Source organism: Patagioenas fasciata, chromosome 1, assembly GCF_037038585.1.
Source record: "Patagioenas fasciata isolate bPatFas1 chromosome 1, bPatFas1.hap1, whole genome shotgun sequence".
Lineage (NCBI taxonomy): Eukaryota > Metazoa > Chordata > Aves > Columbiformes > Columbidae > Patagioenas > Patagioenas fasciata.
The window spans coordinates 198,961,037-198,976,672 of NC_092520.1; the positions used below are offsets into that span (position 1 = coordinate 198,961,037).

General features: G+C 40.7%; 1 protein-coding gene across 5 annotated transcripts; it reads right to left on the reverse strand.

Moving 5' to 3' along the window:
• Window positions 1–1,842: 1,842 nt before the first annotated feature.
• On the reverse strand, window positions 1,843–13,232 carry GTSE1 (G2 and S-phase expressed 1). Of its 5 annotated transcripts, none has more exons than XM_065829470.2 (12): window positions 13,127–13,232; window positions 12,028–12,111; window positions 11,257–11,320; window positions 10,558–11,176; window positions 9,208–9,378; window positions 7,685–7,817; window positions 6,393–6,767; window positions 6,131–6,203; window positions 5,459–5,707; window positions 4,482–4,659; window positions 3,199–3,339; window positions 1,843–2,236 (listed from the first exon to the last, which is right to left on the reverse strand). In XM_065829470.2, the coding sequence occupies exons 2-12, from the start codon at window positions 12,104–12,106 to the stop codon at window positions 2,153–2,155; spliced, it is 2,166 nt and encodes a 721-aa protein (XP_065685542.2). In that variant the 5' UTR covers window positions 12,107–12,111; window positions 13,127–13,232; the 3' UTR covers window positions 1,843–2,152. The 5 variants fall into 5 exon arrangements, with proteins under 5 accessions (XP_065685542.2, XP_065685544.2, XP_065685541.2 ...); XM_065829472.2 differs by having other exon boundaries at window positions 12,938–13,216; XM_065829469.2 differs by having other exon boundaries at window positions 12,896–13,216.
• Between the last annotated feature and the right edge of the window lie 2,404 nt (window positions 13,233–15,636).

The window sequence follows — 15,636 nt, forward strand, 5'->3', positions numbered from 1 at the left end:
TATATTTCAAGAATCCTCAAAAATCCTGAAAAATCATGATAGGGCTTATTTTCACAGTAAGTCTTATTTTAGGGAAGACATGGTACCAATGAGGACTTGCTGTGTTTTCCCCCTTCGCTGCTGAATTGGGTGCCACAAAGCTGGCCCACACCTCACCCCGCAGGACAGGCCTCAGGGTGTTGGCCACAGGAAAGACCAGACATGGTTAAAAGAACCAGAAAGGTGGAAAAATTTGAAGAGCTTCCTGTTCCACAACCCTATCCCCTTCTTCAGGCCAACCGGAACCCTCAGACAAAACTCCAAGCAAGAGCCTTGCAAATGCCCATGAACAACAGGACTCAGCGAGTTGAATAGGACAAAGACCCAGAAGAAAACATCATGGTCTCCATTTGTATTAGGTGTTAATGAAGTGAAGCAATCAAAGGTTTGTCTACCTGGCTCCAGCTGCTTCTGAAGGACAGCACAGGCCTCCCTGCACGAACCCTGCTGCAGGCACCTCTGGGTGTTTGAGCAGCAGAGTTGCACTGTGAAGCTCGTGGTTGCAGACACATGGAGCTGCCACCTCAGTGCCTGAGCTCCAGTGAGTGGTCAGGCTAGTCAGTGCAGGAGCTGAATCCCAGAAGTATTCAGTGGGTCAGGCATCCGCTTCAGCACCGCATGCTTGGGTGTCTCACCTGGCAGATGACTCCAGCTTGTTCACAAGGTGTCATGGTCATGCTCAAAACCAGGGTTCAGATCTGCTGCCTGCAAAAGCCTGTGTTCACATGTGCAGTTCTCAATGGGCACAGAATACTTGGCTCTCCTGCAAGTCCCTGAAGCAGAAGGCATAAACCAATTTACCTATTTTTTAAAAGAAATCACAAATACATCACTCATTTTTTTTTTTTTCTTAGAAATCCATTTCAATTTAGAAATATGTAACCAAACTCAGTGTTCTCCCCATTTAGGGGTGAGTTGAAGACCTGGTTTGAGTATTGCTTTTAATTGCACAGAACTGGTTCAAAGTTTTAATACATGCTTCAGTTGAAGCAGTCCTCTTGCTTTTCACAGGACAGCAGAAACAAGCAAAGAAAGCACACAAATTCCACTTTTGCGGCTCATATTTGGCAGGAGCAGGTAGCATGGTTGTTTTATCTTGACTCAGTTTTTGCAATCTGGCCAAAGGCCTTCATTGAGAACATGATCTGACACTGCAGTAGCCACAGAAAATGCAGCTGTGCTCAGCAGGCAAGCACCTTCAGATAATACCAAGGCAGAAGCCTCATTCAGCAAAGTGTTTGACGAACTCATCTCAACACTTCATTCTACTTCATCACTTAAAGTATCCAACTTCTACTACTTTTTGAATTAATAACAGCTGAAAATCCATTTCCGTCTCTTGATAAACTTGCACTAATATATTAAGCTAGTACATACACACAAGAGGTCTCTCATCTCTAAGATAGGCCTTGTTGCTTCAACATTTAGGGCTTACTACTGTGTGCATTTTCATTCATCTCCGTGTATTTAAAAATCTCCAAATAATATCCAAGTGAGGCAATTCAGGTAATAAAGCATTTTCCTATTCTTTGAGAATGGAAAGGTGCAAGTTAACTTTCAAATGTTGAAAGAAAACCATGTTGCAGTAACAAGCTGTTGCTTTTTCCTTTGAATAACACAAATTCAGCTGTTAGTATATTCCACAAGCATTCAACAGCAAAATATTTGTTTACAAACTTGCTACACTTTTGTATGAGAAAACACACTGATGTCCACTAGTTTTACCTACCTTAACATTTGTTCATGAAACACTAGAATACTCTCAAGGCCAGTAATAAAAGATTGCTAATTTTTTTACAACAGTTTGTTAAACAACTCTTTTATTTTAAATTAAAACTTCATTGCACGCAAGGGATAAGGAACCAAAGAGAATTGCCAGGAGATGAAGACAGACGGGCTCCAAAGCCTTAGAACAACACAGTTTAAATACCATGAAGAGAACCATTAAATCAGACTTAGGACTATGTCAAGACTACTAGAATTCTATTAATACAGTTAATGCAGTTCATCAGATGATCTACAGCCTTCTTCAAAAAGACTTGTATGAGCGAAGAGTAACAGCTAAAGACTTGAAATATCACAGATGCCAATAATTCTTCTTTTCAATTCATGTTCAGAACTTGAGCAGAGGGGAATCCAGATTTTCTTTGTTTACATCAGGACTCAAAGTGATAAGAGGTGAACTCAAATCAATTAGCTGGAAAAAAAAAAGTACAACAGCTGACCACAGTAGCTAAATAACTACTAGCAGTGATAATTTCCATTAACAGAGTCTTTTCATGTACTTTTTTTTTTTTTTAGGATTCCCATTACTATCCAGAAGACGGATACAAGAATCACACTCAAGCTTTTAGGTTCAGGTTTTTAAACATTTAGCTCCTTTGACAAGCACAAGCTTGTCACAAGGTGTTTACTGCCTGTATTCACCTTAAAAGCCTAAGATGACCTTTTCAAGTTTCACTGCTGTGCATATTCAAGTGACACTGTCATCCAGGCAGGGCAGAGCACTTCTGAACTCCCCTGACCCCAGAAGTCAGACTTCTGTGATCCTCTTTTAAAAGACTTTGAAGGACCCAATATTAATCCCAACTACATCCAATGCCAAAGGCTGCATCCTCATTGTTACCACCATTCATCTGACAATATCTAAAGGCATCTACCTTCAAGCCACTAGTGCACAAAATCACTTGTCCAGAAATTCTTGTTAGAGTAGACTCCAATGCACATCTTTCAACTAAGGGAGGGGATTAGGACTTAAACAGGAAAGACAGCCTTTCTTTTTTGCTGAAAATGATCTGCTGCTGGCACCAAGAACCGCAAATTTACAAGAAAAAGGAGTCAATGTGCCTACTCTACTGATGCCAGCACTCCCTGCTTCAGACCGTTTCATTCTGTAAGAAACACTTTAAGCATCAAGGTCTTTTTCCATCTTTCTCCTTTTCATATTTGCAGATTCAGCTCTAGTTCAGATCACATTGTTTGATTTTAAATATTATACTCTCTTAAGAGCATCTTAACATGTAGGAATATATTGAACATATTGAGCTAATAGTAAAAAATTCTTACAGTATTGTGGAGCCTCTCTGCAGGCAAGTGTATGCAGCCAGTTGGCATTTTTCTGCTAGTATATTTGTACCAGAAAACTTAAAGATAACTTACCTTTACCTGCTCTGAGAATGCAGGCTTTAGAGGAATAATCTTATTCACTTCAGGGGTATTGGAAAGGTCAATCAGAGGTCTGCTGTCATATTCCAAAGTGTGTGGGAAAGATTCTTCTATTCCAATATCTACCAGCAAGGCCTTTTAAAAAAAAAAAAATTCAGGTTTTCCCCTCTATTCTCCATGCTTCCTTCATAAACATGTAGGGAGCCAATTTAGCTTATACAGCTGTAATAATCACAGAACAGGCTTAATTTACAGGTTGGGTATTTTTTTTATGCAGGGTTGCCTGCACACAGTGTGAAAACCTCAGCTCTCGCTCAGCCAATGGCTAGCATCACAAATGGGGAAAACACAGTGAGAAAAAGCAAAATAGCTCCTTGGAGCACAAAACAATTTTTCACTTAAAACCAGAGTTAAGCCAAATTAAAAACTATCTTAATACTTAGATAACTTGACTACAATTATTGTTCAATGTTGTTTAGCCATATGAAGTGTTCTGTAGAGCTCCAAACTTATGTTTTTGTCCAGTTGAACTACTCTCTACATATGCTAACCAATTCTGTAACAGATGCTTTGTGTCATCGAGTAACCTAACAGAAATAATACTGATGCAATAACATCAAGCAATTAATCTACAGATTATTGCATACCAGAATATTTGTAAATCAGTAGCCACTTTGACAGGTTAATATTTCAGAACTACCAGTTCAGTCCTTTCTCAACATGACACCAGTCAATTTTTCAGAGCAGGGAAAAGCATTCACTGGAGTAAGTACATGAGATTTAACTAAGTTTACTGCTACATGGGCTTTGGGATTTAATCCTCACTCACCATATGCAGATTTTCTCTACTGTTAATCCTCACTCACTATATGCAGATTTTCTCTACTGTTAGGTGATTGAATTTAGCTACAGCAGTGTTTTTTTTTTCTTTTACTTGGTTTTTAAGGCCTTTATGGCTGCAATAGGAACTGCCTTGTGACATTGACTTTCTAATCAAAAACCACAAGGATTTCACAGTACTTCCAGAAATGGAAATTTAATATGAAATCTTCAAGTATGTGTCTGTTCAGCTTTGAGATGGGAACAAACTTAGTGGAAACACTGAACAGATGTTCAGTGCTAAAAACAGACAGTAGAGGGTGCACACATTTAAAGTTAATCCACTTCAAGTTAATGTGTACTGAAGTGGTTTTCCTACCCATCCCTCATCTTGAAATAATTTATTTTCAAGAAGTTTACTTGGTAGTTCTATAGAAAAATGTATTGTCATTTTTTACCTCAGTTTGTTTCTCTTCAGCCAGCTGATTTTGTACTTCAGCCTCTTTTATTTTGTTTTCTGCTACTTCTGCAGCAGCTTTTTCTGGTGAGAAGTCAAGTGCAAGAGGTAGCACAGGTGGAGATGTATCATCTTCTGATGAAGACACCTGTGTCTTAGTCTCTTTTGTCTGTTTAGAACTAGGGAAAAGAGCATTGGCAATAGAACTCTTAAGTCAGCATGAACTACTAAAGCCAGAAAAGCCAATGTCCTAACCAAATTTTCTCCTAGCCTAAGCAATATAACATATAGGAAGAGTGTTCTAGCCATGAATCATTCGTGCTTTAATACTGTTCATCTCCACCAACCATGAAGTAAGCCTACATACGTATTTATGGCACTGGTGAGGAGATGTTGGGCTGATATGAAGAAAGTAACATTATTTTCACAGAAACTAAGCATGATTAACAACAGTGTAGGATTCACCCATTCTGCAAGCAATTATTTCAAATGGAATACAGGTAAGCCTGCTCAGAAACTAAAGTTCAGTCAGCTAAATCCTCAGCTTTTGACTGATGCTTTAACAAAGTGTAATTTTACGGAAGCACTGGCAACAGTATAAAACAAAGTTAAGAGTAATCTGTATTCTAACCAGCTCCTTTCCTTCGTCAGGAAACAGCAAAATAACACCAGCACCAAATCAATTTTCAGTCAAAGCATCAGATACAAGTCTTAAGTTGTCCACTAGCTCAAGAAATTCAAGTAACTCCCTATCAGAGATTATAATTATTAAATGTCAGATATTGACTCATCTCAGTAAGGCCTATAGCATTTTACTAGTTACAAGATGTAAGTATTTATTAGGCTTATAGAGCATCTGTGCTCAAATGTTTCATTTAGTATTTAGCAGAGGTCCTTGAAATCTTAAAGTCATCAATAAAATTCATTTAGAGGCAGTTTGCCTACAGTACTCTTTTCATACATGGAGGTTTGTCTTACCCAGCTGTAAGAATCTTTTTGTTAGAAAAACTGGAACTTTGGCCAGCAGGTGCAGCACATGGAGAAAATGCCATTCTTGGTGCACTTTTAGGAGTCACTGCTGGACATCCTGGGATACGGCGAACAGGTGTAGGTAAGCCAGAACGTTTCAGACTGGCAGGAGTCATGGCGACAGACTTCTCAGGAAAACAAGGGTTCCAAAAGGTCCCATCTCCTGAGGCTTTCACAGGAGTGCTGACTGCCATGGCACTAAAAAAGAAATATGCATTAGCCAAAAGCTTTTAGAAACAATTTTATTCAAACTATTCTGCCAAACAATAGAAATCAGTCTCCCTTTGGTCAGTAAGGGAATGGTAATCATCATAAAGTTGATAACCACAGCATAGTAAGGGCTTCATAAGAATTCTTTTAGGAATTCCTCTAGTCTGCTTCACACTGTGAAGAAAACCTTCAAGTTGGTGGTGGGGAGAGGGGTATTTGGTTTAGTTTTAGGTTTTTGTATTTTTTTAATTATTTTAAAATCAGTTCAAATAGGCGTTACCATAGCTAACCTGCAGGGTCTCAAAGGACTAGACAATTAAAGAAAAAACTCTTAAATCCTGTTGCAACACCCAACCATGTTGCATTCTAAAAAGCATGTCCCAGTTTGTTCAGTTTTCTGTTAAGCCCTACCTTCCAGGTGTGCCACAAAATGCTAGTCCATGAGATGGTATTACTTTTGGTGCCAGTTTGCTTGTTGGTGTACCTAAGTAGAGAAGTTTTGTTAATTGCTATCCACATTCTTTTTTTTTAATAAAAGATACTTTTCAGTTAAAATACTGATTCCTTCCCAGAGGTGGACAGAAGTGTAATGTAACAAATAACAAGCATTCAAGGTAAATGTTTGCTTTTAGTAGCCAAGCTAGAAGACAGGTTGCACAAAGTACGTGCTTACCTCCAGTCTTCACCGGAACCTTAGTCAGACTTGCGGGAACAGACAAAAGTCGAGCCCTTGGCTTTGGACACAGGCTTCCTCTTGTTGCACTTCCATCTTTACTCTGCTGACATAGGTTCTGTAGACCGGGAACAGAGCTCAGCTTCTGAACTCCACTGCTTACAGCCTCAGATGGTATCACAGAAGCTGAAGATTTAGCCAAGCTTACAGCACTGGGTGTTTTGGGAGTACTAGACCTCACTTGCTTCCTGCATTTCTCAGTATTGGCAGCCTGCAGAGATGATACGCTGGTGGGTCTGACAAAGCCCAGCCTGTTTGTACTAGAAGAAAGCCTAGAGCCACTCACAGTGGCTTTTGAAGACACACTTGACTTTCCTGAAATAGAAAGTTATACTTCTGAATCATTGCTTATTGCTAAGTTTTTGACTAAGCAGAATAATTACACTCACACAGGAAAGAAAAACAGCAATTTACAGCATTTATGTTCAAACAACTCAAGTTTAAGGAGAGCACAAACAACTACTGAAAACTTACTCCCTGAATTCTCCAGCTATTTTGTCTGTTTTAGAAAATCTCCTCACCAAATTCCTGAATTACTGCAATCAAGCCAAAGAATATTCTTCAAGAAATGCCAAAACAGTTTGCAGATTCAAGTTACATTTTCAACATATTCTCCCAGCACAGTTGTTTCTGTTCCCTTAATCAGGCATTCAAGAAGGTAATAGTTCAAGTTATGCTTATTAACACCACAGGCTGAACTGCCTCACAGATGCTTTTCTCAGTTTTCTGTACAGTTCTTACTTTTAGTCTGTAGGTTACTTTCATTAATAGAAAGAATCTTGACTAGACACTTCTATCATATAAAGTATTTCTTATTAAACTAACTTTTACCAATATATTTTCTATCCAGAAACAAGGTACAAAATAAAAATTTGCAGTAACTTGGTATCTTGATAGATCTACAAGAACTGTGGTGCTTAAATCTGTCAGTATTTTTACAAGATGATTTTCCTGATCCATTGAGGCTTACCAGAAGGGTTGAATTTATGTCCTCATTATAGTATGAGCCTCTTGTATTAGGTTCTCCCCACAGTTGTGTGGTTTTTTTTCCAATCTGCTTGAGAAAACTTCATCCTTTTATTAGGCTTACAAAAACTCAGAACTTTGAACTAGGACTTTCACCTTCCTTTTGCATTTCAGGTGTTTTGGTATTGTTTTTTATCCAAACCCACAGTCTAAGACCCACTTAGCTACTTCAAAATTGATCTGTGGCACAAATCTGTAGTGATTACCATTTTTTCCTATGGGAGAAATGGGTAAACTTGAATTCAGACTTGAGTTCATGCTGGAAACTGATGAAGTCCTTCTTGTGAGACCACTGGCAACACCAGGAAGTTTCAGATGTGTTATCTTCTTCAAGCCAGGCTGAATCAGAGAATATAGTTTATTCAAAAGCAAAAAAAACCCAAGCTACTTAACACATTTTGCCATGCTTTTCTTGGTATTATGTTTGTATTTGTGAATTTTAGATAGGTTCCTTCCTCAGAGTACAGTTTTAAAAGTGAATTTTCTAAGAAACAGTTCATTATATCTGGGTTATTATACAGAACTGGAACAACAAATCTAGGAGGTGGACCAATACTTTTATTGCTGCCACAAAGTTGAGTATGGACTTAAAGGAATTAAAGACTAAAAGGAGTAACCCCAGGCACCAGTGTGTGCTGGGCACCAAGCAGCTGAAAAGCACCTTACAGACAAGGCCCCTGGGAGTGCTGGTGGACAAGCTGACCAGGAGCTGGTGATGTGCCCTTGCAGCAAATAATGCTAATGGTGCCCTGGGCTGCCCAGGGAGGAATGTTGCCAGCAGGTCAAGGAAGGTGATCCTGCCCCTCTGCTCACCACTGGGGGGGCCACAGCTGAAGATCTGTGTCCAGTTCCAGGCCCCCCAGTAGGAGGACAATTTGGTAAGTGTCCAGCAAAGAGCCATGAAGATGCTAACAGCCTTGAACATCTCCCATCTGAGGAAAGGTTTAGAGAGTTGGGACTGTTCAGCCTGGATAAGAGAAGGCTCAAGGTGGATCTCATGAATATATAAAAATATTTGACAGGACAGAGTCCAGTGCTGCCTAGTGACAGGACCAGAGGCAATGGGCACAAACTGAAACACAAGAGGTTCTACCTCTGAACATCAGGAAACACTTTTACTGCGAGGGTCATTGAGCACTGGCACAGGTTGCCCAGAGGTTGTTGAGTCTCCGTCTTTAGAAATACTCACAAGCCATCTGGCCATGGGCCTAGGCAACTGACTCTAGGTAAACCTGCTTGAGCAGGGGCTTGGACCAGATGACCTCAAGAGGTCACTTCCAACATCAACACTGTGATTCAGTGAAGCAGCACACAGCATGGAAGTAGGTGTCTAAAGCTCCAAAACAACTCCTGACAGCTATAGGTATTCTACCTTCATACAAGTTATGGCAACCTTTTCATATGGTATAGTTAACCCCATATATAACAAAACTTTGTTTCTTATAGAAAATTGCTGATCACTTAACTGCAACTAGTGCTTTAAAAAACCCACAAAGGTAATGCTTGTTAATCCAACACATTCATAGCTGCTCTTAGATATGTTCATTGTGTTACAGGCTTAGAACACACATTCAAGAATGGCAACTGCAGAACAGAGACTACTCTTCCTTAAAGCCATTATACAAAACAGTATAACTTTAAATTAGAAAGTAAAGTACATTCAGTTTTTTCTTTGTATTGAAAAAAAAAATCACAAAAATATTTTCATATTAAGAACTCTTGCCATTACCTTACTTGGTGCAGGAAGAGTTTTTTTATCTTGCACTGAGGAACCGCTACTGGACGAAGACTCAAAGACATCTGAAGCAGCACTAGATTTATCAGAAACTGGATCTTCAGATGATCCCATGCTGTTCGAGTCTCTTTGTGTAGAAATACTAGCATGTTTTCCTGATCCAGGCTGCAAATTTCAACATAGCATTTTAAAAGCTACTAGTGTTTCTAGAAATGACTGTAAAGCTTTTTACACAAATTTGGGTTTTTTTTAAGAAACCAAGACAACAATAAATGAAGAAGCCTTTGAATGCAGTCAAATCCTCAGTCTTTAGATTAATGCAGTTTAAAGTTAGTCTAATGAGTGTATTTGCTAAGTACTAGAATGTGTTTGAACCCAGATGTTAGACACCAAACTGAGGACAGCTCTGCAACAACAACTCGTCAGCACAAATTTCCTACAATCATGTTCACCTACATACTGTAACAGCTATTCCATAGAAGGTCTCCATTTAACATCCTTCTGCTTTACACTAGCTTTCCAAAAGACAAGACACTACAATAGTAGACTGCACCATGCAAACTGTCTGTTTAGACAGCAGAGTACAATTCGACTAGTTAAAGCATTAAGACCGTGCCTTTTCTTATAGCACCCAAAATCAACAAGAGACCCATAACAAAGGAATCAAAGGGTCCCTGATTTTCTATAGGTGGTGGTTTCCAAGGAGCCAATAACACATTTCCAGTAAAATCTGCAATACCTGCTGGAGCCTAAGCCATAAGGTGTAAAGCAATCAAATCCAGAACTTGTATCTAGAAACTGGGATTTGTGCACACAAGGTCACTGTTGCCTTGCTATCCTAGAACACATTTTCAGTTGGTCAAATAGCCACATCCTAAATATAATACCATGAATCAGTGCTTCTTGTGATTGAGACACATTGTGAACAGAACTAGTGCTAAAAGATTTTACTGTCCTAACAAAACAATTGTGGGCTTCCCCCCACCCCGCCATCTCTACTGACAAGGGTTAAGAGTAAACAAAGCCATTTTTGCACATTAAATCACTAATAACACTGAAGTAATTTTACCAGCAAGAAAACAGTGTTTAAACAGCAGCCAGAAATTTTGGTATTCAAAACACCAGAATACAATGGAGAAGAAAATTGCCTCCAGATGCTCCACATTGTCATAATAGATCAACTAGTTGGCTACTATACCACAGTATCTGCCTTAACTTTATTTTTCACATATAATAACATTTCCTTCCTAAGGATCTTATGAGGTAGGGAAACATCAGAAGATTAAAGTCCAGTTTTAAAAATAAAAGCTTGTAGAAATATTGTTGGCTAGAAACTGTCTTTACCTTTTCAGTAGTAAACAAATTACTTTTTCCAAGAGCAGATGAAGGTTTTGCCATTGGGAGTTTGCCAAGTGCCTTCATATTTATTTTCTTAGTTTTCTGTTCTTGTGTCAGATGTGAACTGGCAATTTTCATAGGAGATACACAAATTTTAACAGGGCTTCTGTTTGGAGAAGTATGAAGAGCATGTGTTTTATCATCTGACAAAAGTTTATCTGATTCCTTCTGAAAACAAGGTGGCAGCTGACATGCTGGGCTATCCTGCACACAGTATGTCTCCCTTTTAACAGCCCTGGGACTTCTCTCTATATTTTGGTTTCTCAATATTTTCAGTTTTGACTTCGGGTCCTCCACAAATTTTTCTATAATCTTGTTTTCCTGTTCTTCTGATTGGCTTATTTTAGTCTGTTCATTCTTGCTTACAGTCTGTATTTGCAGTGCTAACGAATGAGCTTCTTTGCTAATTTCCACAAAGTTCTCTCCTATAAGTGGGCTCCACATCAGTTTATCATCAGAAGAAAGCAGTCTCTTTTTTTCAGCACGTTTTTTTGCTTCGATATGGACAGCAATACATTTTTCTTTATGCCCCAGAGGTCCAAAAAAAACTTCATCTTCATTTCCACTACAAAGAAAAATAAGTCAGCCCAGCATCTTATGTTTCTCCTCTTTAAAGGTATATGTACCTGTAGACCCTTCACTTACCTTGCTGGAGAGAGTGAAAGATCAAAATCAAACTTTTCATCAATTAGAAGAGGAATGTCTGAAACTATAACAATAAGGATTTTATCACAATGAGGATTTGCAATAAAAAATGATTGCATTATGCTTTGGCAATTTGGTGAAACTGTCAGATAGCAAATAAAGTTTTAGTTACCAAGTTTAAATAATTAATAATGACATGGTTTAGGTCAAATAAATTGAAGGTACAGCTGTGAATACAATCATAATTGTGATAGATGCCCAAATATCACAAAATATCTCAGAGCTAATTTCTATAACAATGTAGGATCCAGCTGTCAGAACGGGTATCAGCAACCTCCAGTCAAGAGAAGTGAGAATATATAATCTAGAGCTACATGACAATGCAGTTGTCCTATCAGTCAATTCTTTTCCAGTTGAGACCACCACAAGACAGTAACTGGAGCCAGTAAGAAAGATTACTTTTCCTGTTAGCTAGCATATACACTAAATATTAATTGAATCCACAGCAGTCTGATAAGGGGAAGGGAGGAGCCCAGGCTAGATATGTAGAAGAGAAGCTGATGACATCATGTCACTACTACACATGCTCTAGCACCAGTGCTCCACAGGCTCTTGAGGGCTTCTGTAAGTCTGAGACTGCAACAGCAACCCATGCAAAGAAACAAGTACACAGAACAAGAAATAAAGCAGATGCTGGATGTCTGATCTGAACTGTCTTAATAAGGGATACACCAGGTAGAGAACATCCATCCCAACATGTTCTACACCTACCATTCCTCGTACAGATACTTGTTTTTTCTTCAGTCACATGACTTGAGTCATCTGCTGATATTTCTTTTCTTTCCTCCATAGTGTCTGGAAAATACAGAATTAACTATACAGTTGGTTTAAAAAACAAAGAAACAAAAAAACACCCCAAAACAAACACACCACTGCAAAACAATAAGGTCTCAAAATCTTATTATATTGTCAAATTAGCAAGGAGGCAAACATTCCCTCTGAAGGCTCTTATATGTTATGTTTAGGGATACCGAGACAAACACGGTTTGTGTGCTATCACACAACTCACCATCCTCTCTTGAAATGTGCTATCAAATTACCTGAGACTATGTATATGTGAGGTGTTGCAACCTCTGTAAAAAGCCTTCAAATTCAGCAGCAATATCTAGGATTTTTTAAGGTCTTTAACACAAATTCTGTCCAGCAACTAAGCTCCTTATACGACTACAGCTACAATGGGCAGCACAGCTGGACAGTTACAGAACGCTGCAACCCCACAGACTAAAACCTGCTTTTTACAGCACTAATCCAAGATTGACATAACCGAGAGTCAGCACATCTGTGCTGTGCTTCAGACAGCGCCTTTCACGTGTGGACAGAAACCCATGACATGCGATCTTCCACAGTGCGCAGAGGTTGATTCGTCCTTACCCTAACACAAGCTGCTCAGGCCTTGCCGAGAGGTCGATCAGTCAAAAGACCCCCAGAAAGGAGTGAGCCCGTGCGGTGCGGCCGGACCGAAGGGGTTAACGCGGGGCACGGACCTACCAGGGCCGGTCCCTCACGGGGCAGCTCAGTACAGCCCACGGAAGCGGAGGGAACCTTCCCCCCTTCCACACACACACACACACACACTCACCCCCCGGGGCAGAGGTTGCCCGGCAGACACGGAGCCGCTCACCAGCCACAAGGAACGCCGCAAGGAGCCGCCCGCCCCTCCTCGCTTCAGGCGAGCTCGCGTAGGCCCCCACAGCGGCAAAGGCAACGACCCCTCTATAGCCGGAGCCCTCAGTCACCACACCGCGACGCCGGGAGAGCGACTGCGGTCGCCAAGGTTCCGAGCCGGGGCCGCCCCTGCCACCCCGCTCACCTCTGCGAGGCCGAGAAGCACCGAGCAGCGCGGCGCTACCGCCGGGGCGTTTGAAATGTAGCAACCCGCTCACGTGACGCGCGCCCTCATTGGCAGGTTCGAACGATACGCGTCCCGCCCGAGGTAGTCTGGGGCTTGTAGTGGGACGGGGCTCCCAACGGCCGCCCCGCCCCGCTCCGCCCCGCCCCGCCCCGCCCCGCCCCTCTCCCCGGGGCCGGTGTTCAACAGATGAAACACGTGTAGTTATTCACGGGCTGGGAGAACTGCAGATGGGCCTCTGGACCATCACAGCGCCCAGGGCCAGCAGAAGCTGCCCAGAAGGCTGCAGCCGGTGCCTATGGGTGGCTGCTGGCACCCATGCCTGGGGCCATGGCCTCTCCTGCTCTACTCAGCCTCTTGTGCTTTTTGCTCCTCAAGTGCAGGTTCCAACCTTGCTGTTTCATCCCCGCGGCTTGTCGCTGCAGAGTCAGGTTTGCCTGGCTGACCCCAGCAGCTGTGGTGGTGTCAGGAAGAGAAGGCAAGGCCTTCTGCAGTGCCTGGGCATTACTGAGGGACTTGGCTTGAGCGCCCTGCTGGGGTGCAGGGCCTCAGGGTGGCTCTTTGCACAGCTGACATGCTGGCTGCAGTGGGTGCACAAGGACTCCTTTTGTTTCCTACACACCTTGGCTGGATCTGATTGTCCTGGGAACTTAAGTTTGCCAAAAGGGATATATGTACCTGTTGCTAAACTGACATAAGGAATGGTGAGATTCCGGAGTGTCAGTTCCAGTTAATGCCAGTTGATACGGGCTGACTGATAGAACAGTTTTAAAAGCAGACCCATATCAGTAAGAAACACCAGGAAAACACCACTCTTTCACATTTCTTCTGACGTTTAATGCTGTGCAGTGCTTAGGGTTTTCTCCTAATACACGTGTGGCCTCAGAAATTGCAGTCGAGTGATGTATTGTGTTCTGAGTACTTTGGGCTGACTAAGTAAATCACTGGACTGGAATTCAGCAGCTGAATAAGAATGGTTAATCATCACCCGCAGATTATCATATAGACAAAATATTTTGTAACCCTTTCTCTACTTGGCCGTTTATATTTTGGTATCTTTCAGGGAGCCATGCAAGCAACATGTATGGATCTTGAGTATGTAGCAAGTATCCCAGAATGCACAGTAAATGTCTGGGACTAATAAGTTACTAGGCTGAGTATGAAGATGCTCACCTCCCACCTTCCCTCCCACCCCATCCCCCCAGGAGTCCCTCTTGGCTGGCAGTGCTCAGTTAGGTAGGGAAGTGTCAGGTTTTGCGGCTTGTAAAGCGGGCCAATCCTCATTATTACAGAGTTGATATCTTGCAGCTTTTCATCTCAGGATTTTATACCTGTTCTCTTTTGTGTTTTTCTCATGAGTCCTTGAATGAGTATTACTGATGTAACAATTTCATTTCTATGATTGCACCTACTGTCTTTGCTTGCATAGCTTTCACCTTTAGAATGTCTCACTAACAGAACTGGGCCACGCGCATTATAAAAGATAATTTTCCACAAATAAAATTATGATAGAAGAATGAAAGTCAGTGAGGTATCTAGAATTTATTATATGACCAATAATCAACAATCTCACACTTCTGAGATGAGGCTTGCACATAGCTCCCTTTGCTTAGTTCAGTCAGAAAGTGGAAGCACCAGTAAGAAACAGAAAACCAAGATGAAACTAATGGGAAAAGGGGCAAACGGGCAGTAAGTGCTACAGATCTTAGGACTGAAATAGAAAAATTGTATAAATAAAAGTAAAAAGACACAGGAAAAAAATCACTGTACAACTTTAATTGTGGTACCTACCATTTGGTATGTGTTATTTAAGGAACGAGTCATCCAACTCCTCTGGCAGAATCCAAAAGTTGGAACTGCCTATGTTTTCATGATCAGGCCTGAAAGAACTAGAAGTAATTCAAGTCAGTAATTCTTTACAGAATCTTTTCTTCCTCCAAATCACTGTAATATTTCTATTTGTCTATTAATAATATTAAAGAATGATATGAAGCCCTCTGTAGCTCCAGTGGTTCCAGTGACATGGTTTTACTCAGCCATTAGAAGGAAACAGCGCATGCATTACTATTGAAGTGCACACTGACGTACTTACTATTCTTATAACAAGTTTACTTAGAAGAAATGGAGACTCAGTTTCCATTAAACAGTCACAGTCTTGATGAAATGAAAATAGCTTTTTTTACAAATGTTAACTATGGCAAAGAGTTTTAAGACTGATACGAGCGTGAGTAAACAAGCTCAGTTTTCATTTTCTGGACTGTGTTATCACAAGACATTTGGAAATTGCTAATTGTTTTACTAAAACTAAAGGAACCAATTTGATTTATATAAAAACATGAATGCTATGTGAAGGCAAAAGCCTTTAGGAATGCACCAGAACTACAAGTTCAGATTTGTTTATTTGTGCCAATAAAGTAACAGTTAAATAAGGAAGATTTTTTTTTTTTTTTTTGCCAGTTTAAACATGATGC

Bases quoted from the DNA above. Each gene is read 5' to 3' on its own strand.
- GTSE1 (XM_065829470.2), bottom strand. From the start codon at position 12,106: ATGGAGGAAAGAAAAGAAATATCAGCAGATGACTCAAGTCATGTGACT. The intron at 5,708-6,130 runs GTAGGGCTTAAC...TTTCTTTTTTAG, and splicing joins TTTTGTGGCACACCTGGAAG to TGCCATGGCAGTCAGCACTC. The intron at 3,340-4,481 runs GTAAAAAATGAC...TTTTTTTAAAAG, and splicing joins CTGAAGAGAAACAAACTGAG to GCCTTGCTGGTAGATATTGG.